The 22,883-nt window shown below is 37.5% G+C and overlaps 1 protein-coding gene across 1 annotated transcript in view; it reads right to left on the bottom strand.

Annotated features, from left to right (window-relative positions):
- Positions 1–22,883, bottom strand: part of PARP8 (poly(ADP-ribose) polymerase family member 8) — a 122,878-nt gene that overhangs the window by 25,132 nt on the left and 74,863 nt on the right. The window contains exons 7-14 of the mRNA XM_064642376.1: positions 21,091–21,185; positions 17,552–17,612; positions 16,407–16,497; positions 13,481–13,547; positions 12,040–12,165; positions 9,377–9,941; positions 7,102–7,155; positions 6,906–7,001 (exon numbers count right to left, since the gene is read on the bottom strand). Coding sequence (XP_064498446.1) covers positions 6,906–7,001; positions 7,102–7,155; positions 9,377–9,941; positions 12,040–12,165; positions 13,481–13,547; positions 16,407–16,497; positions 17,552–17,612; positions 21,091–21,185 — 1,155 coding nt within the window. The remainder of the gene's footprint in view (positions 1–6,905; positions 7,002–7,101; positions 7,156–9,376; positions 9,942–12,039; positions 12,166–13,480; positions 13,548–16,406; positions 16,498–17,551; positions 17,613–21,090; positions 21,186–22,883) is intronic.

Below are 22,883 nucleotides of genomic sequence, written 5' to 3'. Positions count from 1 at the left end.
CCCTAGCCTTTTCTCCATAGTTCAATAATGTTTATTCTATTCCAAAAATTTCCTAGCCCTAAGTGGCCTACTGTTTCTGAAACATCAGTGCTTCTGTGTTTTCAGTGGTGCCCAAGAATTTCATATTCAAATGACAGAGAAATCCAAGACCTCTTCAAGTTAACAGGAACCCAACCTACTTCAAAGTACAAATCCATACTTCAAATAAACTAGCTTTAATATTTCATATTGCTGAGTTTTTTGCTAATTCCTGCTTTGTTCTAAAGAGGCCTCAGTCTGAGGTTTCAACACAAGATGGCACTCTAATGAGACGTCTTGACTGAAAAACGATACACAGGGGGTTTTTGAATTATGTTATTGAATGCATTCTGAGATTTTTTTGTCCTGTATAATTGTCTCACAGGGCTGTAAAATCTGTTCAATCATTCTGTTTTACCAAAAGATTCAGTATTTATAAATACTAATTTGTGAGGGATTCAGGAAGACATAGACAGCAAGATAAGCATTAGCTTCACACACAGCTTACTATGTAAAATCTGAGTAAGATCAAAGAATTACAGAAAGATTGAGGTTGGCAGGAATCTCTGGAGGGCATCTGGTCCAACATCCCTGCTAAAACAGGGTCACCTAAAGCCAGCTGCCCTGGACCCACAGCTTTTGAATTTCTCCATTAATATGAACTCCACAGCCTCTCTGGGCAACTTTTTCCGATGCTCAGTCACCTTCAGAAAAGGTGAAAAAGGTAGAAAAGTGTTTCCTGTTGTTCAGGAACTTCCTGTGTTGCAGTTTGTGCTCTCTGCCTCTTGTCCTGTCACAGGACACCACTGAAAAGAGGCTGACCCCATCCTTTTTGCACCTTTCGTTCAGGTATTTACAGACATTCTTTTTTACCAGGCTGAACATTCCCAGCTTTCTCCGTCTTTCCTCATATGGGAGGTGCTCTAGTCCCTTTAATCATCTTAGTGACCCTTTAGTGGACTTTCTCCAGCAGCCTCATCTCCTTCTTGTACTGAGGAGCCCAGAAATGGATATAGTGTGGCCTCACCAAGGCTGCATAGAGGGGCAGGACCACCTCTCTCCACATGTGGGCAATTCTGTTGTTTCATGTAGTTCAAGATACCATTAACCTTTCATATTGCAAGTGCACACTGCTCACTCATGCTCAAGTTGGTGTCCTTTTCTGCTCAAGCCAAGTTGTTTTCCAGCTGGATGGCCCCCAGCATACACTGGTGCCTGGGTTTGTTCCTCCCTAGGTGCTGGACTTGGCAATTCTTGTTGAACTGAAAGAAGTTCCTGGCAGCCCATTTCTCCAGCCTGCTGAGGTCCCTTTGACTGGCACCCATCAGTCTGGAGTATCACACACTTCTCTCATTTTTGTCAAGTTTTCATCATCTACAAACTCTCTTGCACCATCATCTAGGTGATTAATGAAGCTCCAAAACAGGATTGGACCCATTATTGATCCCTGGGGCACACCACTAGTCACTGATCTCCAACTCAACTTTAAGCCACTCTGGGCCCAGACATTCAGTGAGTTTTCAGACTATTTCACTATCTCCTCATTCAACCTATGCATCAACAGTTTGTCTACGACGATCTAATGACAAGATACTGCCAAAGGCCTTACTGAAGTCCAAGTTGCCAATATCCACTGCTCTCCCTCATCTACCAGACCACTCACTTCATCACAGAAGTTTACTAAGTTAGTCAAGTACAACTTCCCATTGGTGAAGCCATGCTGACTAGTCCTGATGATTTTCTAGTCCTTAATGTGCCTGGAAATGGTTTTGAGGCTTAGCTGCTTCATTATCTTTCCATGCATCAAAGTAAGAGTGACCAGCCTATGGGTCCTCCCCTTCTTGCCCTTCTTTAAGAGAGGACTGACATTTTCTTTCCTCCAGTCTTTGAATACAATAATACATTTTTATTACACTTCTTTTAATCGGATCCTTAAATATAATAACCACTATTGTTAATGACTCACGATCTCATTACATAGAATGTCTGTAGTAAAAGTACATGCTGAATTCCTAAAACAAGAGATTTCTCTTCTATTACAGCAGCAAAACTGTTGCATTATTAAAATGTAATTTAGTCCTTCCCTAATATTATTATTGTAATAATAAAAGAAAGAATTTTATAGGGCATTAAAAAAAGTTAATAGCCTTCTAATATGGAACCAAGTAATGCTTAAGTTTCTTTATTACATTTTTATATCTGCTTTGAAAAATACCTATTTTAGCTAGATGAACCAAATCAGATGGTTGAAAAGTACCTTTGCAGGTCAGTTAGTGCTTTTATTCTCTCACATAGGATTAGCTTTATCTAAACTTTATACAAAGTTTTAGATAAAGCTAAAATTGATTTTTCCTAAAGCTTTATCAACGACTGTAACAGGTTGCCCAGAGAGGCTGTACAGATCTCCATCCTTGGAGATTTTCAGTATATTTATCATGTCTGCCTTCTCTATCTCTCCTCAGCATAAAGTTTGACCTTGTACTTCCCACTGTTTTTCAAAATGGAGGAAAGAGCTACTTCAGAAGATGACAGAGCTCCTGAGAGCTGCGTAGCACAGGTCACCTTGCAGGAGGATGCAGTGTGATTGCATCACAGAATATGCTGAGTTGGAGGGGACACACAACGATCACCAAATCCAGCTCCTGGCCCTGCCTATGAGTTAAGGGAGATGTTTAGATGTTTAGGCTTCAGTCCCAACCCTTGCTAATGATTTCAAAGCTGTTTCTTAATCCTTCTATGAAGAGCAAAATAGGTAGGATTCCGATTATTTTAAAGAATGACTGCATGAAATAGTATGGTCCATGTTACGCAAGAGCTAAAGAATACTTTTTATTCTTAGGATCCACATATTCATTGAATTTTCCCTGTGTTTTGCAGAATGACTGCAAATCATGCCATGCAGTGATTTCAGGGAATTTGCCATTTTTGGTGGCACTCTACATAAGTGTAGAGTAACTGAACATTCAATTTAGTTTTTATAACTTCTGGTACACTGCAAATAATCATTAGATCTGACTGTGCTCTTGAAGTAAATACAGAAGATACATGATATGATGAGAACTTTCATTCATCCTCCTCTCATATGGGAAAGGTGTGAAAACTTATAGGAAAACATTGACTGCTTTACTGTTGGGGTTTTTTTTAAAGGGAATGAAGCAATGGACCACGGGCCTTCATAAAGAAGAGTCTTACAACTTTATGATACATTATGGTACTTTCCATTCCAGAGAACCTTTGTGCTTCCCCTTCACAATAATAGAGCTGCAGTTCCTTGTGAGGGCATTAGGTTTGGGTATATTCTAAACTCACCCCGTCTACCTTGTATGTTTTTCTTTAATTCTGATCTTCTATATTTCAGGGAGCTTTTGGAACTCAAAAGAAAATTCTGAAAGAGCCATACTTTGCTCTGTAAAGAAATTCCCAAGAGAAATCTAAGAATTTTGTACTTATTCATCTTCAGTAGGTCAGTAAAGTAGCCCCTTTATTTATCCTCAATAAGGGACTAAGACAGCCTAACAACATCTCAAGACTTCTGTGTATAACAGGATCCCTGAATCAGTAGGCAATATTTGGATGATTAGATTAGTATTGTGGACTCTGGAGCAAGATAGATGTCCACTGTAAAAGCATTAAGTCAAATAAATGCAATTGTGTTATGTGGCTGTTCTGCAACAGACGTCTGCCATACAACGACATTCTGACATAGGGATCTTGTGTTGAAATTAAGCTATACAAAATGACACATCTTGTTGTCATCAAGTGGCTCTTATGGGAAAAAAGATTTCAAGATTTTAAGAAAGTAACTTAAATTGAAATAGGTATTAAAAATAGAACACTCCACCAGAAAAATTTATTTAGGAAAATGAAACAATAGTGAGAAGAAAGCTTGCTGAAAGAGATTCATTTAAAAATACTTAAAAATGAAGATAAAAAGATAGCCTGTAGAGTAAGTCTGCAGAAGGAAAAAACTTTATCTCTCAGTTTTACATTTATCTCCAGTTGTCCTGAGGATGAGACATCTGAATTGAGCATATCAGTAACAACCAGCACAAAAAACTATGTATGGCTTGAGAGTTTATAAGCAGGTATGGCAGTATGAAAAGAATGTAACTATTGTGTAGTGGCAATTGTTGAATTTTTAAACTGCGTTTTGAGACAATTAACTGAACTACACTATAAGTCAGGAAAGGCAGCAGGTTGACATGCTGAAGGATTAGACAATCAAATTTCTCAGTGGTTTCTTTATAACTGTATAAAACTCCATAAAATACTACAAAATCTAGCCTAAATACATATTAAAATATCCTTTCAAGCAATAACTTTGCTATGCTTTTATAAATTAATATGCCTTCTTTGCTGTTGAAAAAAAAGGTCCAAAGGGTAGAAGAGAACTCATCATTAAGGCTACACACACCCAGACATGATCCTGTGTGCATCTGTGTGGAGCCACTAAACTTTAAAATTAGAAACTGATGAACCATCTAGAACTATTTAGTCTGTGGCACCTCTGGTAACACAACCTGCTACGGAGAGAGCCTATGGAAGTAATGCCTTCGAGACAGTCATCTGCAGAAAAGGAGATCTAAACACTTTTGCCAAGAACACCATAGCAAGGTATTGATCATTATGAAACCTGGTCAAGTTACAGTGCTATCAAAAGGAAGAGCTCTTTACGAAGGCCAGGGATTCTCAATAAGGCTAAACCGCACGTAGCTTTGCCTTAAATGAAAGCCTGCTGCATTCTCGTAATAAAAATACTCTATTTCTGAGATCTGTTCTTGCAGCAGTGTTAAACGTTACATGCTCTTTTCTCTTTACATACATTCTCTCTCTCTCTCTGTATATATGCATATATGTATGTATGTATGTATGCACGTATGTATGTGTGCCTAGCTGAAGCATGTAAATAAACCCCACAGCTGACCACTTCAGCTGCCCCTGCCAGAACTCTCACTAGTGAAGCATAAATTTCCTTAACATACTCTGGCAAGCTCATGCTTGATTCAGACTGAGATCCTTTCTCACCTTCTATAGAACTGCAAACTCACTAGTGGCTCTATATTGCTTACTGAGTCATTCAAGTATACACAGAACATGATAGATTTCTTCCTGGCATCTCATTTTTCCTGGGTTATATAATGACACCCTTTCATTTTTGCAAAGCTTGCCAGGTTATGCTCCTTGCAAAGGCACTGATGAATATATGTTCAAGGGCAAGCATGTTGTTTGTGGTTTCTTTTGTTTTGAAATGCTGACAAACTCTTCAACTAATACCTATAAAATGACATCTCTTTAAACTGAAGTCACAGAAGAAGTCAATTCTGAGAGATTGTAATCTTTACAGCGGGAAAGTAAGAAGAATTAAGATTTTTTTATTTAGAGCAGATGACTTCCCATTTTGTTTTCTTTTAATACTTCATCATGTGAACAGAAATAAATCCTGCAATTTGCTTCAACCTATGGAAAAACGATAAACCCCAATAACATAAATAATTACGTTATTCAAATTTTACTCACTATCCAAACATTACTCACTTTATCTTATCCTGTCACAGGTAATATTCATAGCAGTGCATTCCAAGATGAACTTGGAACTGGAATAAGGAAACGATGTCTTTTTTGTTTTGTTGGTGCCAGTGTTTGGTCGTTAATAGCTCTGTCAGAAAACCTTGCTTTTAAAAGGTAGATATGAGCTTGAAGAGGCAAAAATAACACCTAATTGGATATCCAAAACTATAGGAGTTTAACAATGACTTAAAATAGTGTTAACTGAATATGTACATGCTTTTTCAAACCCCATCAGCAACCTATCTGCATACTCTGCCTGCAGTCAGGATGCTTGACCCTGGAGCCATTCAGTGTCATAGGGAATGACACTGAGATGACTTCTGCTGCCAGGTAGAGCAATAACTCTCCTCAATTTAGTTCTATGTAACCATCATAGATGACATCTGCTTCAGCTTATGTGTAGTTACTTGCTACACTGTGGACAAATTATCAGGTATTCAACCATGCATACACTGTAGTTAGACAGTTTTCCGTAGCTTTACTCTTTCAAGGTTATTCATGTTTCCATAGGATGCAGGGCAGGTGAAACAAGAGGATTCTAAACTGCCAGACTAGTCCTAGAGCTAAGAATTTTATTTTAATATACTCTTTCACAAAGCTGCACTGATCCAGTAGCTCCAGGCAGATTGTGTCTCTCATGGTCCACCTTACTCTTTTTCACTGTATGCACCAACAGTATGAGAGGGTAAAATGTTCATCAAGGAAAATTCTGTTCCCAGTCACACAGGAATGAAAGGAAGAGCTGTCTAACTGGACAGACTTTGGGCATACTGAACTATGACAGTGTCCCTGCACTAGGTCACTGCTAGATCAGACACTTCACAGAGCATGTCCTTCTACTGCCTTTCTTATCACATTTGAGGATGGCTCATTCCAGCAGCTTGTGAGCAAAACAGGGTCAAAAGAAGAGTGGTGGCACTAACACCAGTGTACGTAAATACAGAGGTCTTGGCTTGATAAAAGCTCAAGAATGAGGTGCCCTGAGCTGTTAGAAGAATGCCAGAGGATCGTGAAAGCATTCTAATACACTTCTCTATCTTATCTGGTTGAGACTACTGCAGTACAACAGTGTTCAGTGAAATACAGTCCCTGTTTACATTTCTGTGGTATTATACAAGTCTGATTTCCATCTTCCTTGTTTGTAAGACTTTTTTTTTCAAATTTACAGCAAAATCTAATTAATATGCTTTACATTTTTGCATCTTAAAAGGATACCAGAATGAAACACATGTCACATAAATCAGTTTTTCAACAGGTTTGTATGGTCCTCTGCTATTTAAGGCACTATAAAATGCATTGTTTTCCAGCACACCACTTACCCTCAGCATAGGGCCGTTCTGGAACACATGGGGTTCATCACAAACTACACAGTATTCATTCAATACTGGTATCCGTTGCTCAGCAAATTCGATAGTCTGAGAACAATGAAAATGATAGTAACATCTGCTTAAAAATAATTAACAGTTAGCTCATGCTCCACAGTGTTTCGTAAGTGGGTAAGATATGATATCCTACCTGCACAAGAAAGCCACGGTGTCGCTCGGGAACACATTTTGCACCATAATTTTGCTGCAAGGAAAAAGTTGAGGCAACTTCAGCGTTGGTATGCTAATTATAGGGAAGTGGTAAAGCACTTGTATTTTTTGCATGTAAACACATTAATTAAGCAGTATTTGCATCTAAAAAGATCTTTCACTTGCATGAACCAGCCATTACAAATAATCAATTCTTTTGCTGTTTACTGAGTGTGTGGTAGGTTTTTAGTATCTCTTTTTAGTTCTTAAATCGGATGAAGTTTTGTATCTCACCATCCCAAAAACTTGAATCTCAAATGGAAACACCAGTGCCTTCACTCGAGCCTAATAAACTGGCATTTGGTGACTTCCATTATATTTTAACTGCTATCCAAATATGGGCTATACATTTAGGCTTGAAAGCCTAGTGTAATTCTCAGAAAGGCTGAAAACCTTTTTCTTTCATATTTACTAAGATCTCACTTCTGTAAGCACTACAGAAACAGATCTCTCTATGTTCAGATACCACTCAAGTTCTTTTTTTTCAACACATAGCAACATAAATTAGAAGGAACTTCTGTTACAAGATTCAGTAAGGTACAGAATTCTAGGTTGACATCTATTTCAATCACAGCTTGTTTTGAACAAGTCAGATCAGCTCCATTTACAGTGTTTTGGGGGTTTTGTTTATAGGCTTATGTCCTTTCATTTCTCTAACTGCTTAATTGCTTAACTGCTTTTCCATTTTTCTCCTGGAAAACAGTCCTACTTGTGTTCATATATGATACCCTAATATTTCACCTGAGAATTGAAGAGAACTTAGGGTCCTGATTCATCACTTCCACATTCCACTGACTTCAAATTACAGTTAGGGACCCAGGCTACCCATATATCTGGTGCATGCATTTAAAATGTGAAATAGACTCTCAGTGTCCTTCCACTAACATCAGTCAAACTGCATCTGATCACATATGTGATGATCTTCCCTCAAAGTAAATGCATTCCAGCAATAAATTAAGGGTAGTATTTACAGGCTGCCAAGCAGGGCTTGCCTTTCTTCCCTGTCAGCTGATAACATCACTAATGATAACATCAGTAATGAACTTAGTCAGCTCTTCATTATCTTATAAAAACCAATGGGACTTTTCCTATTAACATCAGGAGAGAAAAGTCTTGCTATTTTAGGACATCCTCTGCTGATTCAGAAAAAAGTGTGTCTCTAAACTGCAAGTAAAAACTCTGACAGCTCATCTTAATTTTGCTGTGCCCATCACATACACCAACCACACAGCATGTATATAAATGATCCTATGATAGTGTACCACTGCTTTTAGATTTGATTGAGTATAGCTTACAGCTTACTGAACTAAATTAAAATGAGACATAGTGCACTCAATGTAATTTCATTATTCAGAATGGATTATTATGAATATATGTATGGCATCCAAAGAAAGCATCAGCTTCCAAGATACCCCCAGGCAAAGAGAGTGGAGAGGACTATTTTCTAAATGCCTCTCCCAAGATCTAATACGGAAAACAGACTAATGCCTTGAAAGAGTGCAAACAAATCCATTCTTCATTCTAAAGTATAAAAGCCATGCTTTAAGAAGCATAGGCAGAAGAATTAATTTTCAGAGCTACCCTTTTTTTTCCCAATCAGTTATGTCTCTGGGGAAAGTAAGAGGCCACTGTGGGCCTAATTTGTTCCCCGGCCTCTGACTTCTGCCAACGCATTTGAAGGTTTAACCTCTCAGAAATCAAAAATGTGCAAGAGGTGAGCTGAACTCTGAGTGTGTTCCTTCCAGTACGATGATGATGGCAGATGAAAAGACCAGAAGCAGAGGTAATTTGGCACTCAGAAGAGCTAATGGACAGTTGCTTCCCGTATGAAGCAAACAGGGAAATGAGAAAAGCCCTTGCAACTAAACTAATTTTTCAGCAGAGAAGTGCACAGTCTCCCTTTTTCCTGCAGGATGCAGGGAAGAAATTGGATGACTGAACTTTTCCCATGGCCAGCAGCTATACATTGAGCTGCATTCAACATAACATATAACATCTCTGTCCTGACCTCAGCAAATTCTGATTTTAAAATATATGTGCATGCACAGCTGTTTGAATCCTCCTTAAAAAGCTGACTTCATTGCTCGTCTGCCTGTATACCCAATATAGTCACTAACATATGTCCTAAGTCTAATATCTTTGCATAAAAAACATAACAGCACGTTTGAAAATTAACAGGAGGAAAATGAGCAGAATAAAAAAAAAATATTACGCACAGCAGCTTGTGAAGGCGATGATGAAGATGGCGTTAAGATACCAATAAGCCCTGAGGTAAGAGAGAGCCTCCTGCTCTCTGCCATGGTGGACTCCTTGAAAGGCTCCATTTTGGATGATTTAGGGGCATTGGAGTAAGTCTTGGTGAGCAACTTGTGATTCTTCAATCCATCCAATTCTTCCATTCTAAGATTACTGGAGTAGGACCTGCTTAAAAGTCTGTGGGGCTTCAAGGCGCTGTTGTGCTCACATCGAGGATCCCCAGAGCACGACCTACTTAACAGCTTATGAGGCTTTAAAGTGATGCACTCCTCCTGCTTGACAGCTGCAGAGCAGGAACGATTCAGCAGTTTGTGCGATTTAATAGCCATTGTCTGTTCAGCACGAGGGTCACTCGACAACGAGCGGCCAAAGGTTCTGTGAGATTTTGTGGCACACACATCCTCCGCCTTCACTGTGCTAGAGCAAGTCCTTCTCAGTAGTTTGTGAGTTTTGGAGATGCCATCCTGTTCTGACTTCAGTTTTGATTTATTTTTACCACAGCCAGGAGGAGGATAACTCGGCGACCTTAAAATAAAGAAGATGGCAAAGTTGGAGAATGATCAAAATTCTGTGCAAATCAAGCAAGATCATACAGATGTAACCACTTTTAAGTATCACCTATCTTCATGTTTTTCACTAGTGATAAACACGATGCAAACTTTTAAAAAATAAACAACTGTAAGACATTTTCCAATACCAAAATAGACATCTTACTCCTTTTTACACACCAGCTCATGGATCAAAAAGACAACTCAAGTAGAAGTCATAGCTATGACCTTACAGCTTTTTGTAAGGTTCTCTATGTCTCTAAACAAACCAATTATTCAAGAAATCATCTTTGCAATGAAAACATATTTCACATGAGATTATAACACATTTTCCTTAACAAAATATATCTTTTCTATGTAATCAGCATGGCATGATCCCATGAAAGTTACTGTCTTCTGGACACAGCATAACAAATTCTATGTTCTGATCCAATGGAAGATAAAATGAGCAGTGAAACTTGCAGACAGTAAATTGAATTTAATTCAGCTGAAAAGGACAAGATTTTTAAAAACCTCATAATAATCTGGGCGCTTTGTGGAAGACAATTTGATGCCACTCTTTCTGGTTTTAGACAAATTCTAACTCTGTAACACTGGAAATGAGAATGTGAAGCACCTAAATTATAAATGCAGAAAGTAAATAACAAGAGATTTTTACAAAACAACATTCACATGTACTGACACATTTCTGTAAGGTTCAGATTTGCCTGTCCTTGCAAAGCAAGAACATGTAACAGGTATGCTGAATCATTTTCCTATGTTTTATAAGCAAGCCCAATCTTTGGAGTATTTTTTTGTTTTGCATCAAGTAAAGAATTGAAAACCCAAAGGGAGAGGCTGGCAGGTTTCCCCAACGCATTAGCAAGTGGTGACAGTGGAAGATGCATGTGGAGGCTGCTGATTCACTGCAGCAGCAGGATCACTATCACCCTCCTGCAGAAGGGAGTTTAGAATGGCACCGTAGGGACAGAGAGGGTCCTTGTATTTGGGCTGAGCCATCTTCAGACAGGCACTGCATCAGCAGCCAAATCCAGAGGAAAAAGAGTAGGCTGGTTTTGTGTGCCATTTCTGAATAAAACCAAACCCCAGGCTTGTGCCTGTGCTTACCAATGGTGTATGGCATGGTAGGGAATGGATAAGCTTTCTACTCAAAACACCACCTTTCCTCCTCTACCTTTGAATAAACAACCAACCTTTTGTCATCTTTGACACTGCTCTCATTTTCAACATGAGTGATTGCTGTATTCTTTTTCTTATACATTGAATTTAGAATGGTAAAATTAATCAAAAAGAAGGAATATTCAAAGAAGCATTCAATTCAAGTTCATTAATTGAATCAAAGGGGTGATCTGTCAACCTTGCATGAGCAGGAAAACACACTAGAGTAAAGAGTCACAATCCTGAAAGAGGTAAAATTAGAGCCTGATTTTATATACACTTAAGAGTATGAGTAACTGACAGAAAGCATAGTGAATTGAAATTAACTATTCACAAACTACTTCTTGTGCTTTCAATGCCTTTGTTCTTTGAATTTGCCTGCCTTTCACAAGTGGTAAACATTAATGTAATCCAATAGTGGAGAGGGAAGAGTGCTCAGCATCTTTAAAAATCAGTCTTTCATTAAAGACCATTCTAGTTTTAAAAAATCAAAAATACACACTCCTGTAGAAATAAGAGCTAGAAAACCACAGGTTTTTTAAATACACATAATATATGCTATACATATATATTACTTGTATATATATAACTTATATTTTTATTCTTGCTATTCAAGTAACAGTCAAATGCTACCAAAATAATAAATATATAAACACAAGTTAAAATTTCCAGTTCTAGATGAAATCTGGTTACTTCAGATAGCAGGGCACTGAAATGCTCTGCCTTCAAATATTCTTAGAAGCTGCAGCGGTACCCAGTTCACTCTTGATGTCATGCAACACAAGGACTGGAAACCCATGAGGTAAGATATAAATAGAGCACTTCTCTGTGGAGAAAAGTCAAGATTTCACCTTGTGAAGTGTGCTGTAGATTTTGAACAGCTTATGGTGGTAATAGCTCATTTTTCTTGCTATTACCTGCGCAATGTAGAAAAGATGTGCAGAGGGGATTTCACCTTTTTGTCAGACACCTTCTTATTGTGCGTACAATTAGATTTCTCTTTACTGTTCTTCCACTGTTGTGTAACAAATGTCTGCATGATCCTGGAAATTAAGAAAGAAAAAAAAAGATTTTCTTATCCTAGCCAAGACATAATCATTTTAATACTAGGCTCTCAGTGCTCAGCAAGTAGCTGACATAATGCAGTGTTCTCAAGCTACAGGCAAATTTTCTGTCATGTATGTGGACTGATGACTTGGGTGCCTCAGCTCCTCAAAAACACCTTTTTTCCACATAGAACTAATTTAACACGGAACTCTTAATGAAAATACAGTGTGAGTACAACCACGGCAACTGCGAGACATGCAGACTATACCTCTCATGGAGATCCAGAGACTAACTGATTCAAGGGCATCACATCCAACTACAAGGATCTGTCTCCCATGTGACTACAGGGATAGGCTATTGCATCTGCACAGCTAAGTAGGAGCTTATTCTCTGAATCTAATCTAGCAGTGGGGGGGGTCTTTGAGTGAAAAGTCAAAGCTGAATTTGGTATGGACTTTATCAAAAGAGATTACTATTCCATTGCCACAGCTAAGAGGGACCATTGGGTTCATGGGTATTCTGACTCCTGCTCAATTGTGCAGTAGGCAGCTATGTTCTTGAAAATGTCTGACATGAACCTTTAGTAATTACCTGGTGCACAAATCAGAGACAGTGTAAACACTGAAACGTTCTAAGAGATTGTTCATGTCAGAGGAGTGTTTCTTTTTTTTTTTCCTTCAAAGTCATGTATCACAGAGATTTTAATAACTTGCTTCATTTGTAAGATTATAAAAAATGTTGCAGTGACATTTTAATACCAATAGCATTTTTTTTGCTTTAAGGGTTTCTTAACGTTGTAATGGTTAAATATTAAAGCCTATATACTTATAATTTTATTACAAGTACACATGCACGTGAAAAGATGACTCAGCAAAACTGTATTAAAATGAATTGTACCATGACCATATGAGTGCTATTTTTTTGACTATTCTTCTGTCTTGTACTCAAAACATGGATGACTTAATTACTGCAATATATCCTAGAGGCCACTATAAAAGCACAGCCCCCTTAGGGATGCATGAAGCTCAAAAAGATGCCTACTTCAGAGGCTTCACCATCTAAGCAGAAACATGAAAATGACTCCTAGCTGCACTCTTTAGAACTTTTGCAGCTTACTCCCTAAAAGTCAGTAAAGGGACAGAAAAACCTGGCAAGTAGCACAGATCATGTTCTCCTCAACAACTGTCAAAACACCTTGATCCAGCAACCAAACTGACAGCATATGAATTTTATGCTACTTGACATAGTCCAAGAACTAAAAAGAAAGTAGTATTTGCCTAGAAACAGGGGTTTACACTTTTGAAGACTTACTTTTTCAGCTGATGTCCCAGCCCAAATCTTTCCTTAGTAGAGATCTGAAATACATCCACAGTTGGCACTAGGGAATAAGAAAATATCGCTGTTATAAAAACTCACAACAGCAGTGAAGAACTCATGATGACCATGTAAGTGGCATTTAGGGACTCTGTTCTACCTGGACCTTGACTATGGACAATGAAATTGAAGCAATAGCAAAAGTGGATATGTCATCTAAACATATAAAGAAATGAATGGTACTTTCTGGAATATCAGCCTATACAATTTACAATTCTACAAATGAAATTCTCCAAAATGTATCTCTTCTCACTAACTTTATTTACAAAAATGTATCTTTTATATATATATATATATATATATATATATATATAGTGCAAACAGCAAGCAGCATCAGATTAAAATATATCTGGACGAGCAATTCATCTCGCCTAAATTCTGAAACATTTTTGCAAGTAAATTATCTAAACACAGTAGAGTTTCTATGGCTACAAAGAAAGCCCAGACTGGAACTGAATTATTTAGTATCTGGGTTTTCTTTCAGAGGGTGTTTTAGTTCAAGATCCAAAAACATAATCTAAGTGCTTAGTATGTGAATTCCAGTGGCCAAAGAATACCCTGACATTTCCTCAAGGCCCATCCAAGCATTGGTGTACCCACATTCATCTGTCTGAAATTGAAAATGTACAGGGCAAAGGACAAAAATTAGCTAGTGGCATTACTAAAATCCTTTAATAACATTTGCTAGAAAGAAGTGGCAGATGTAATCCAGTATTTGTTGAGAGAGCCTCAGGTCCTCAAGGCAGAACAACAGCCAATGCATATTACAAGCATGAGTAGACTCTATAATTTGTGTAAGGTGGTAATGACTGCAGTAGAATAAAAAAAGGAATGAAAACAAAAAAATCTGGGGTCTGTCCAAATTTTGTTAGAAACAGTAAATCAGTATTTTGATGTTATTCTGACCACTCACAATGCCAGATTTTATTCAGAATGTCAAAGTTTATCCTTTAATTTTGCTTTAATAAATTAAATTTTAAAATAAAATACAATATATCTAAACTGGCCATGCAATTTCACTTAGTTCAAAGCACTGTATATACCCCTTCTCTAATATTATTATTCAAATAACATAAAACATAAACTCATCTTTTAAATACAAACTGATTTTTTCAAAAGGGATGGATGATCTCATTAGCAGTAGTAATATCTCTGGATTGTCAAATTTCAGACACACTGTGCTGGGATGGGGAATACTTTCAGTAAGAATCATCATACCTACACCAGCAATCTTAAAATCTGACATCTAGACCAAAATTTTTGTCTAGGCTCTAGAGTCAGAGGAGAGATCCCGATAGCTTCAATGGATGATTCATCCTCTCTAAAAAAGGTTTCTAAGGCACAAGGGAAAAAATGCCCACATGGACACTACTGAGACAAGCTATTAACTAGACGAATGACTATCTAAAATCAGGATATTACTCAGCATCAAGGTGGTACTAATATCTCCCGCTGTGCTTTGGAGTGTGCTGTATTTCTGTTTATGAATCAACAGAATGTACTCTAGGAGAAAAGGCACAGCATAACATTCTGGCTCAGTAGTCTCAAAAACACCCATGTTTAAGGCAGAAGAGGAATTCACAGAATTAACACAAAAGATGGTGGATCTCACTGTGCTCTGCTAGTAAAGAGACATGGCTGCAACAGCAGCTGAGTTTATAAAACCAGTGTCAGCAAAGCACTTGCCTCCGGCCTTGACCTTACCTTTCTCAGTACTCAGGCACTTGCACAACCATTCAGCTGCAGCACTGAGAACTAAGCTCTCCATCTTAACCTTGTCAACAGTGCCAAAGATATTTTGTTGTTACTTCTCATTTCACCAGATCATTTCTTACTGCACACTGCTCTTCACGCTTCACCTTCTCTCATTTGCTGCACTTTTTTATTTTTTAAATTACGTTTTGATAGAAATGTTCTGAATATTAACACTGCTTCCTGCCATGGCAAATACATATTTTAAGATCTCAATACTTACAAAAATCATTGAAGTAATAAACTACAGACAAAAATACCAAAGTCAAGGGAAAAAAAAAAGATAGATATAATGAAATGCTTATTTGAATGAACAGAATATAGCTTATAGTTAGAATCATCAGGCAACATATCCTGTAAAAATAGCTCACTGGGACAGATTTTGCTAAACATAACTGGAAATATCTATTAATTTTCCAGAGGCAGAATTCTCCCACAGATAAAAGCCTGAACTGACAGATTGTACTGCAAGTTTCCAAAGCTGGGCAAGTTATCATCCAAACTTAGTCTGACTTCTCACTGTAAAAATATATCTGAAGTTGACTCTTGCATATGAATGTTTCCAAATATTCAAAATCAGTTGATTCTTCATGAGCATGACCATTTTCCTCTCATGAGGAAACTTTATTCACTTAACAACTCACTCAAATAACAAAGATTTCCAGAGTTCACATGCTCATATAGAAATCAGAAGCTGCAAGGATAATTATTGTGGCTGATTCTTCAAAGATGTGTGAGAAACGGCATGTTAATGTGCTGCAAAGGTCTGTGTACATCTTCATTATCAGTCTTATCTCATCTGTGCAGATCATGCTTGATTTCCAAAATCAGGAAATCACATATTAGAAACTGTAGATGTTTATTCCTTAACCCTCGGTAAAGCAGTTGCATCTCAAAGGACATCAGGAAAACAAGTTCCAAAACTCCACCTATGCAAGTTTAAATTAGATGCATGTGTCATTATAGAGTGCATAGCCATGCAAACATAAGCCAGCTTAATTTCAAATCAATCGGACTCCTACCAGCAGTAGAAGTAGGTACATGCAGGGTCAAAGATTTGGTCAGACCAGGACACCATACAAGGCAAAAGAAGAAAACACAGTTGACCAACCTGGACCATTTAAGTACTGCGTAAGTGAACAGTGCAACCGCACTATTATAGGCTCTGTGCGAATCACATCCCAAGCCACAGCAATCTCTTCCTAGTTTAAGATAAAAAGAAAAAAACAGACACAATTAGCCATCTTGAGGAACTGCTGCACTTTGTCAGTCTACCTCAGGGTAGCTATAAACACCATCCATACATCTACCCAGTTGTGTAATATCTACTCCAGCATTACACTTGAGACTTAGGACAAATTATTGCCTGTTAATGCCCCCAAGAGCGGTGTCAGTCTACTTCCAGTTCTTGAGTGAACTCATTTAAACCAAGCACAGGTTTATACACAACACTGCATGTACAGTGCAGGCAGATACATTCCTATCTATCAACAGACACTGCTTCAAAGCTGAGAGGCAAAGGAGCAAACAAACACAGAATAGAAACTAACACCATAACAGAGGGCAAATGAAACTTTTGTTCTTTAAGACTGATCTAAATAATTCAACAATTTTCTTATATTCTTAATTTTTAAGAAAAAAATTTCTTAAATAAGTAAAGCCCAAGAGTAACTGTCTTATATGCTGTGCTAACCTAAAAATATGGCATATCTGTGCAGAAGCTAATGATGCCCTTAAAAGTTCTAATTTTTATCTAGAGTCCAGGAAGCTACCGCACAGATGCAGTGAGGAAGTGTGAATTTAATGACAGCAAACTGTTACAGAAGCCATGCTGCCCATCGACAGCACCAGTGCCTCTCCCTAATCATTGTAAAGAAGCACTCCAGCCAAGGCCCTCTTCCCTTCAGGGCTGTAAGAAATGCTTAAATGCTTTTACCTGACTAATGTCTAGGATAACATTAAAAAAAAAAAAAAGTATTTCATTTATATTTGTTAAAACATTTATCATTCACAAAGCACGTTTGAAAGGAAATACACATGCAGCAAATAAAAACCTACAAAGCATTTTAACAATGTGATCATAAAAGGAAAACAAAATCTTTCCACTGAGTATCAATCAGTAATGTGACAGCCACTTGTGAAGACCAAGTCACAAAAGGAAAGTCTCAGTGGTTGTCTAGAGAGTCTGATGTGTATTACCCCAAAATTAAACGGGTATTAATGTTCATTATGTAATTCTGTGATTAGATCACTTACATCAAGAAAGCTAACATCAATATGTAGATCAATATCTACATCATCAATGGCTCCATATTCCCTGAAAAGAAAGAATTACATTACATTAGAGCTCTTTAAGATACTCCTCAACCCAGGAATACTTACAACAGGGAAGATTTTATAAAGGATAATCCTGTCTGTAAAATCAGAATGGTTATCAAATACACATTTACATAGATTGGATTAATATAGCCAGTGGGTGACTGCCTGCTGCACTGTAAGTTTTTTTCAGAGAATCTTGCTTAAACAGGATAAATCTTTTCTTCTACTTCCCCCCAAATCTCTCTATTACTGCTATGTATTTTTGTCTCATGTATTCCACAAATAAACAAAGAAAATTAATAGTCGCATGCTGCGCCTGTAATTTTCAAAAGTATTTCAGCTAGTATTAACAGCCAGTAACCTGACAAGAGGCTAGAGATAAATCATTATAGACAAATAAAACATAGCCTAGAGAACATATTATACTGGGGGAGATTGCTTCATACATTCAAGCATTTGTTTGTCAAAATTGAAGACTGCCCTGTAATGTGCTCAAGGCAATAGTTGCCTTTTTTCTTTCTTATGTGTAGTATTGCTGGAATTCCCAAGGTTCAGATTTAACTTATACATAACTTATACTTAATGAAATACTTAACAGGTATTTCATTGCCATCTGAAATCCTACATTTAAACTGTGACTTTTCTGCCTCTAATTTTCTGACTCACTTGGATTGCCCTCCCCTACATACTTAAAGACTTCTGAAAAACAGGCCTAGAAAATACTCATTCATGTACCTGAATAAAAAAACTGCTTTCCTTTTCATTTAAATTGCTTAAGTGGTCAATACTGTAAAAATGCAATCAGTCTTAATTTTTTACAGATTAGCTTCTAGTCACTAATTTTTTTTTCTTTACACTGCATTCATATGCTTGTTCTCATGGTGACTTCCATGCTTTTCTATTAAATTAGACTGAAGTACATAGCACTATTTGAGCATAAGTAAGCTCGTAAGACAATTTTGAAATACTAAAATTTTTTCTGAATATAACACTCTCCTACCTAAGTGGCCTCTCAGCCATAGTAGGACTGAGTTTGCACTGGAAGTTGCTTGGCGTCTTGTTAAGTTTGGCCAAGACAGCCCCGTCCACCAAACCCTGGCAATCCAATGGCTCTTTCTGGTCAGGGCAAACTCAAGTTCTCTCTCTAGATCTGATGTGTCCACACATGGCACACACAGGGCAGGTGAATGGTTGGACAGGGCTGTATTACACGAGGCTTCCCAGCCACGCTTACAGCTCCTCCAGTGTCACCTCACCCAGAACTGTACAGGCACTTGTTGAGCTCCTACAATTCACTGAAAACCTGTCTTTGAAACAGTGAGGGAGCTCTCCACTTACTGAATGGCTTAGCCTCTACCCTACACAACAGTGCCATGAGGTTTTTTTGTTCATTTTCCAGAAGATCCAAAGATTGTTATGCACTCTTAAGTAATATTTACGAATGTGGGCTGGTGCTACCTACATGACTGAGATTCAAAAGGCTGTTAACAAGGATAGTTTCATAAATTAAACAGAAGCACAGTTGAACTAATGTAACAGAAGTATTAGTGGAAGAAAGAGTAAGATAATAATTACTTCTAACCGTGAAACTTCCATATTCACTGAAATCCCTTTGCCCCCAATACACCACCATCTTAGAAGATGGATTTTAGACACATGATGCTGACTCTAGTTTAAATTTCCCAAACTGAAAGTAAGGAAGAAATTATGTTTTATTCCAACACCTGCAGCTTATGATCTGCTGCCTAAAATGGCTTCATGAACGAAACTTGCTTTTGAAGCTCCCAGAGGTCCTCTGTCCATCAATGCAGAAACAGTGTAAAGAGATACAGAAGAGTTTGGATCAGTTGGATGGATCATCTTCTCATGGCTTTTGTGGTCAGATTTCTAAGAGCAGTGGTGAAAAGCACGTTGGTATAGGAACCTAACTTTTATATGTACAGCTGTATCTGTGACAGCAAGAGACTATGCAAAAGAGGGTCAACTTTCTGGGAAATATGCATCTTAGTAGACCCTGTCATGCAAACTTCTCTCTCCTCATAGAAGTGGAGCTGCAGCAGAGTGATGAAACTGAATGCCTAATGCTGTGGTTTTTATTTCCAAGAATTTGTAAGTATTTTCAACCTCAATAAAGTGGATGAAGCATTCAAGTTTTACACACGCCAAAAGCAGTCACAGAAGCCAATTTCTACTACACTGAGCTCGAGGGGATCACAATGCTTCCAGGGAAACAGTTGATTCAATAAATTAGATGCATTAAAGTTTCTGAAAGGTTACATACAATATTTCAATTTTAGGAGTGTGAGGAAACTTATAATCAAGGTATTCTCAATTTCATAGTTATCAGTTTGGCAACTGATAACTTATCCACTTTCTAAACCCACACACAACTCCCCAGGTCCTCGAAATGTAGTAAATTCCTACTTAATTTGAACAGTTGTAGTACACCATAGTTGTAGGCATGTTCTCTCTTCTTATGACAAAATAACACAGCTTACTGTTTAGAGAGTAATGGAAATAATTACTTGTAGTATGTATGCCTAAGATTATTATCTTATCTCCATTTTATTACTTGGTTTGTATGACAACTTCGATATTTTCCTTGCAATACTTCTGACAGGTCTGTTACATCTTGCCTATCTGTTATTTTTATGAAATTATTAAGATTACATAGATGGAAAATAAAGTTATAAATACCTGAAGCATATTTGAAATATCATATAGATATGCCCTATGGCAGAATCATGCATGCTCATCTATGTCCAACAGAATTTTTGTGTAATTACTCTTAGCAATCCATATCTGACTGAGGTTCCATCACTTCCCTGTGTAGGATACTTTAGATACTCACAGTTAGAAAGCTTCCCTAACCTCTAATGACATCCTAGTTTTTTATTGTCTCTCATGATGACAACACAGAATATTTGATCATTCCTTCTACCTACGAACAGCTGTTTTGAAGAAGAAAAACTGTTACTGTGTTTTTTCCTTCTCTTTTTTCTAGACTAGACAAATCCAATTCCTTCAGTCCTTCCCTGAGGAAAATATTTATTAAATCGCTTATCATTCCTCTTGTTCACCTCCAGGGCAATACACAGAGCATGACAGAAAAGGAGTTTAACAAGGGTTTAGAGAAATGTTGATTAGTAATTTTCAACAAAATACAACAGCCTGATCAAATACCACCAGAACTGCAAAAGACAATGATGTTTCAGAACAGGCTTCCAGGGCTTGTTCTCAGCACAGCCACTTGTACCTATACTGAACAACAACAACAACAAAAACGAAACCTAAACAAAAAAATGAAAACCCAGCATTATTGCCTGTTTGCAGCGCTCCTTTCTTTTGTGACACAATGTGCTTTCTGCATTTCTTCACCAGAAGAGACTAGTGCTTCAGCAGTCAGGGAAGGTCCACATGGAACTCAATATCCAAAATATTAAAGGCTCCACAACACAGTAAGGTCAGTGACGTACCTGAGAGATACTGCATTAGGTCCATAGATCTCTCTCACAGCTGTCAAATCAGCCTCCAGCTGTGGGTGCTTGTGAAGTTCTCCATCATAGCTAACCTATTGGGGAAAGAAAAATATCTTGGGAGTTCTTATTTATTTCATTACTGGCATGTATCTAGGCTCTTGAAAGTTCCCCCTGCAAAATATATTGCATTAAGATTCCTTAATACCATGCTCAGAAAAGACACAGTGTTGATTAGCTGAAGCACTGAGGCCATCTATTCTGCTAAGTAATGAGATTTTTCAAGCAGGCACCTCTGCCTTGAAAAGTTTTGAGGGTTCTGCTGTTTGTGGAGTCTCATCTATCTGTCCTATTCTGTCCCACAGTTTGTTCTGTTCTGGGACATTTCTGTATTTAAAAAATGTTAAGCAGGATAAGAACCAAATCTCCCAGTCCTATCATCCCAGTCCAACCACTACAGGACAAAGGTTTGCTCACTCTTTCTTGTTGCCTCACTCTCACATACACTAGGTGTAACGAAACACCTATTTAGACACCAACACCTCCACTCTTTTTTTTTTCAAACTCTACATGAAAAATGGAAAAAGTTATGTTTGTGCTTACAATATAAAGCAAAACTTGTGAGCTGGCTTGGTTGGAATATATGAAGTAAAAATAATTAATATCCTCCTCTCTTCTACAAAATCAAAAATACCTCGTTAGGCACATAACAATCTATTAAAAATATGTCCATTATTACCTTCTTCTCAAGAAATATAATCCTGATTGTGCGATCCTAAATCTACTTCTTTATAACTATTAGAATGACAGTAATTCCATAGAAGTCAATGAACTCCCTAGATTTGGACAAATTCAAAAATGAGTGCAGGATTTGCTCTGTACCTTTGACAAATTCAGAGAGCAAAGCACTAGAGTTTAATTTATCCCTTTAGACATACACATATCTATATCCTTATAGACGAACTCCGGCAGACAATTCTTGCTATTGCAAAGCTGCATCCAACTGCACTATTGCTTCTTCCATTTGTACATCCCAATCTGTAGAAAACCAGTGCTGTGACACTTTGAGCTCCGATATTTAGAGATGTGCATTTCAGTCTAATTAAATTTCAATAGTTTTAAAATAATAATCAGATGATCACTTTTTTACATGTGAAAACGAGTAAAGAATAATTTGATTAGACTTCATCAAATACAAGGCACAGAATTCATCAGCATACCATAGACATGTATTTATCAGAGGTATCAATGATATTCATATCAGAAGGTTTATAAAATATCCTTCCTTAGTTTGGGTAGGCATGTTAGAACAATTTTCCAAGTAGAAGAGTATGGGAAGAAAACCTTGTAATTTTTTTTCACTTTAAGTAGGGGGAAACAATCCTTTTAACATGCTCATTACTCAAAGAAGAATTCTTTAAAGATGCATAAATAATTGCTGTCCTACTTCCAAAGACAGTACAGCAATCATTTCACAAATCACAGCTGGGGTGCACTTGCCAACTTTGTTGGTCCTAAACAAGATTTTTAAATCAGTCTTATGCATCAGTAACAGTAAAATCCAAAAGGAATACTATGCAGAACACTGAACCGCTCAACATAATGCTTTTTGTTATCTATTTTCTGATGCTAAGAGGCTATAAACTCAAAAAGGAAACAAAGCAGTGTTCTGGCATATTTTAAGACCACAGTATGGTACTTTTCACTCCTGAATTAGTGCCACAGACACGCTGATGTACGCAGAGGAGACTGTCAGAGTTTTGTATTTCTGCATTTTCAAGTATGTCCTGTAA

This window comes from Pseudopipra pipra, chromosome Z (genome assembly GCF_036250125.1).
Source record: "Pseudopipra pipra isolate bDixPip1 chromosome Z, bDixPip1.hap1, whole genome shotgun sequence".
In the NCBI taxonomy this organism is placed as follows: Eukaryota; Metazoa; Chordata; class Aves; order Passeriformes; family Pipridae; genus Pseudopipra; species Pseudopipra pipra.
The sequence above is the reverse complement of the archived record's forward strand: the minus strand, read 5'-3'. Positions and strand labels throughout refer to the sequence as shown.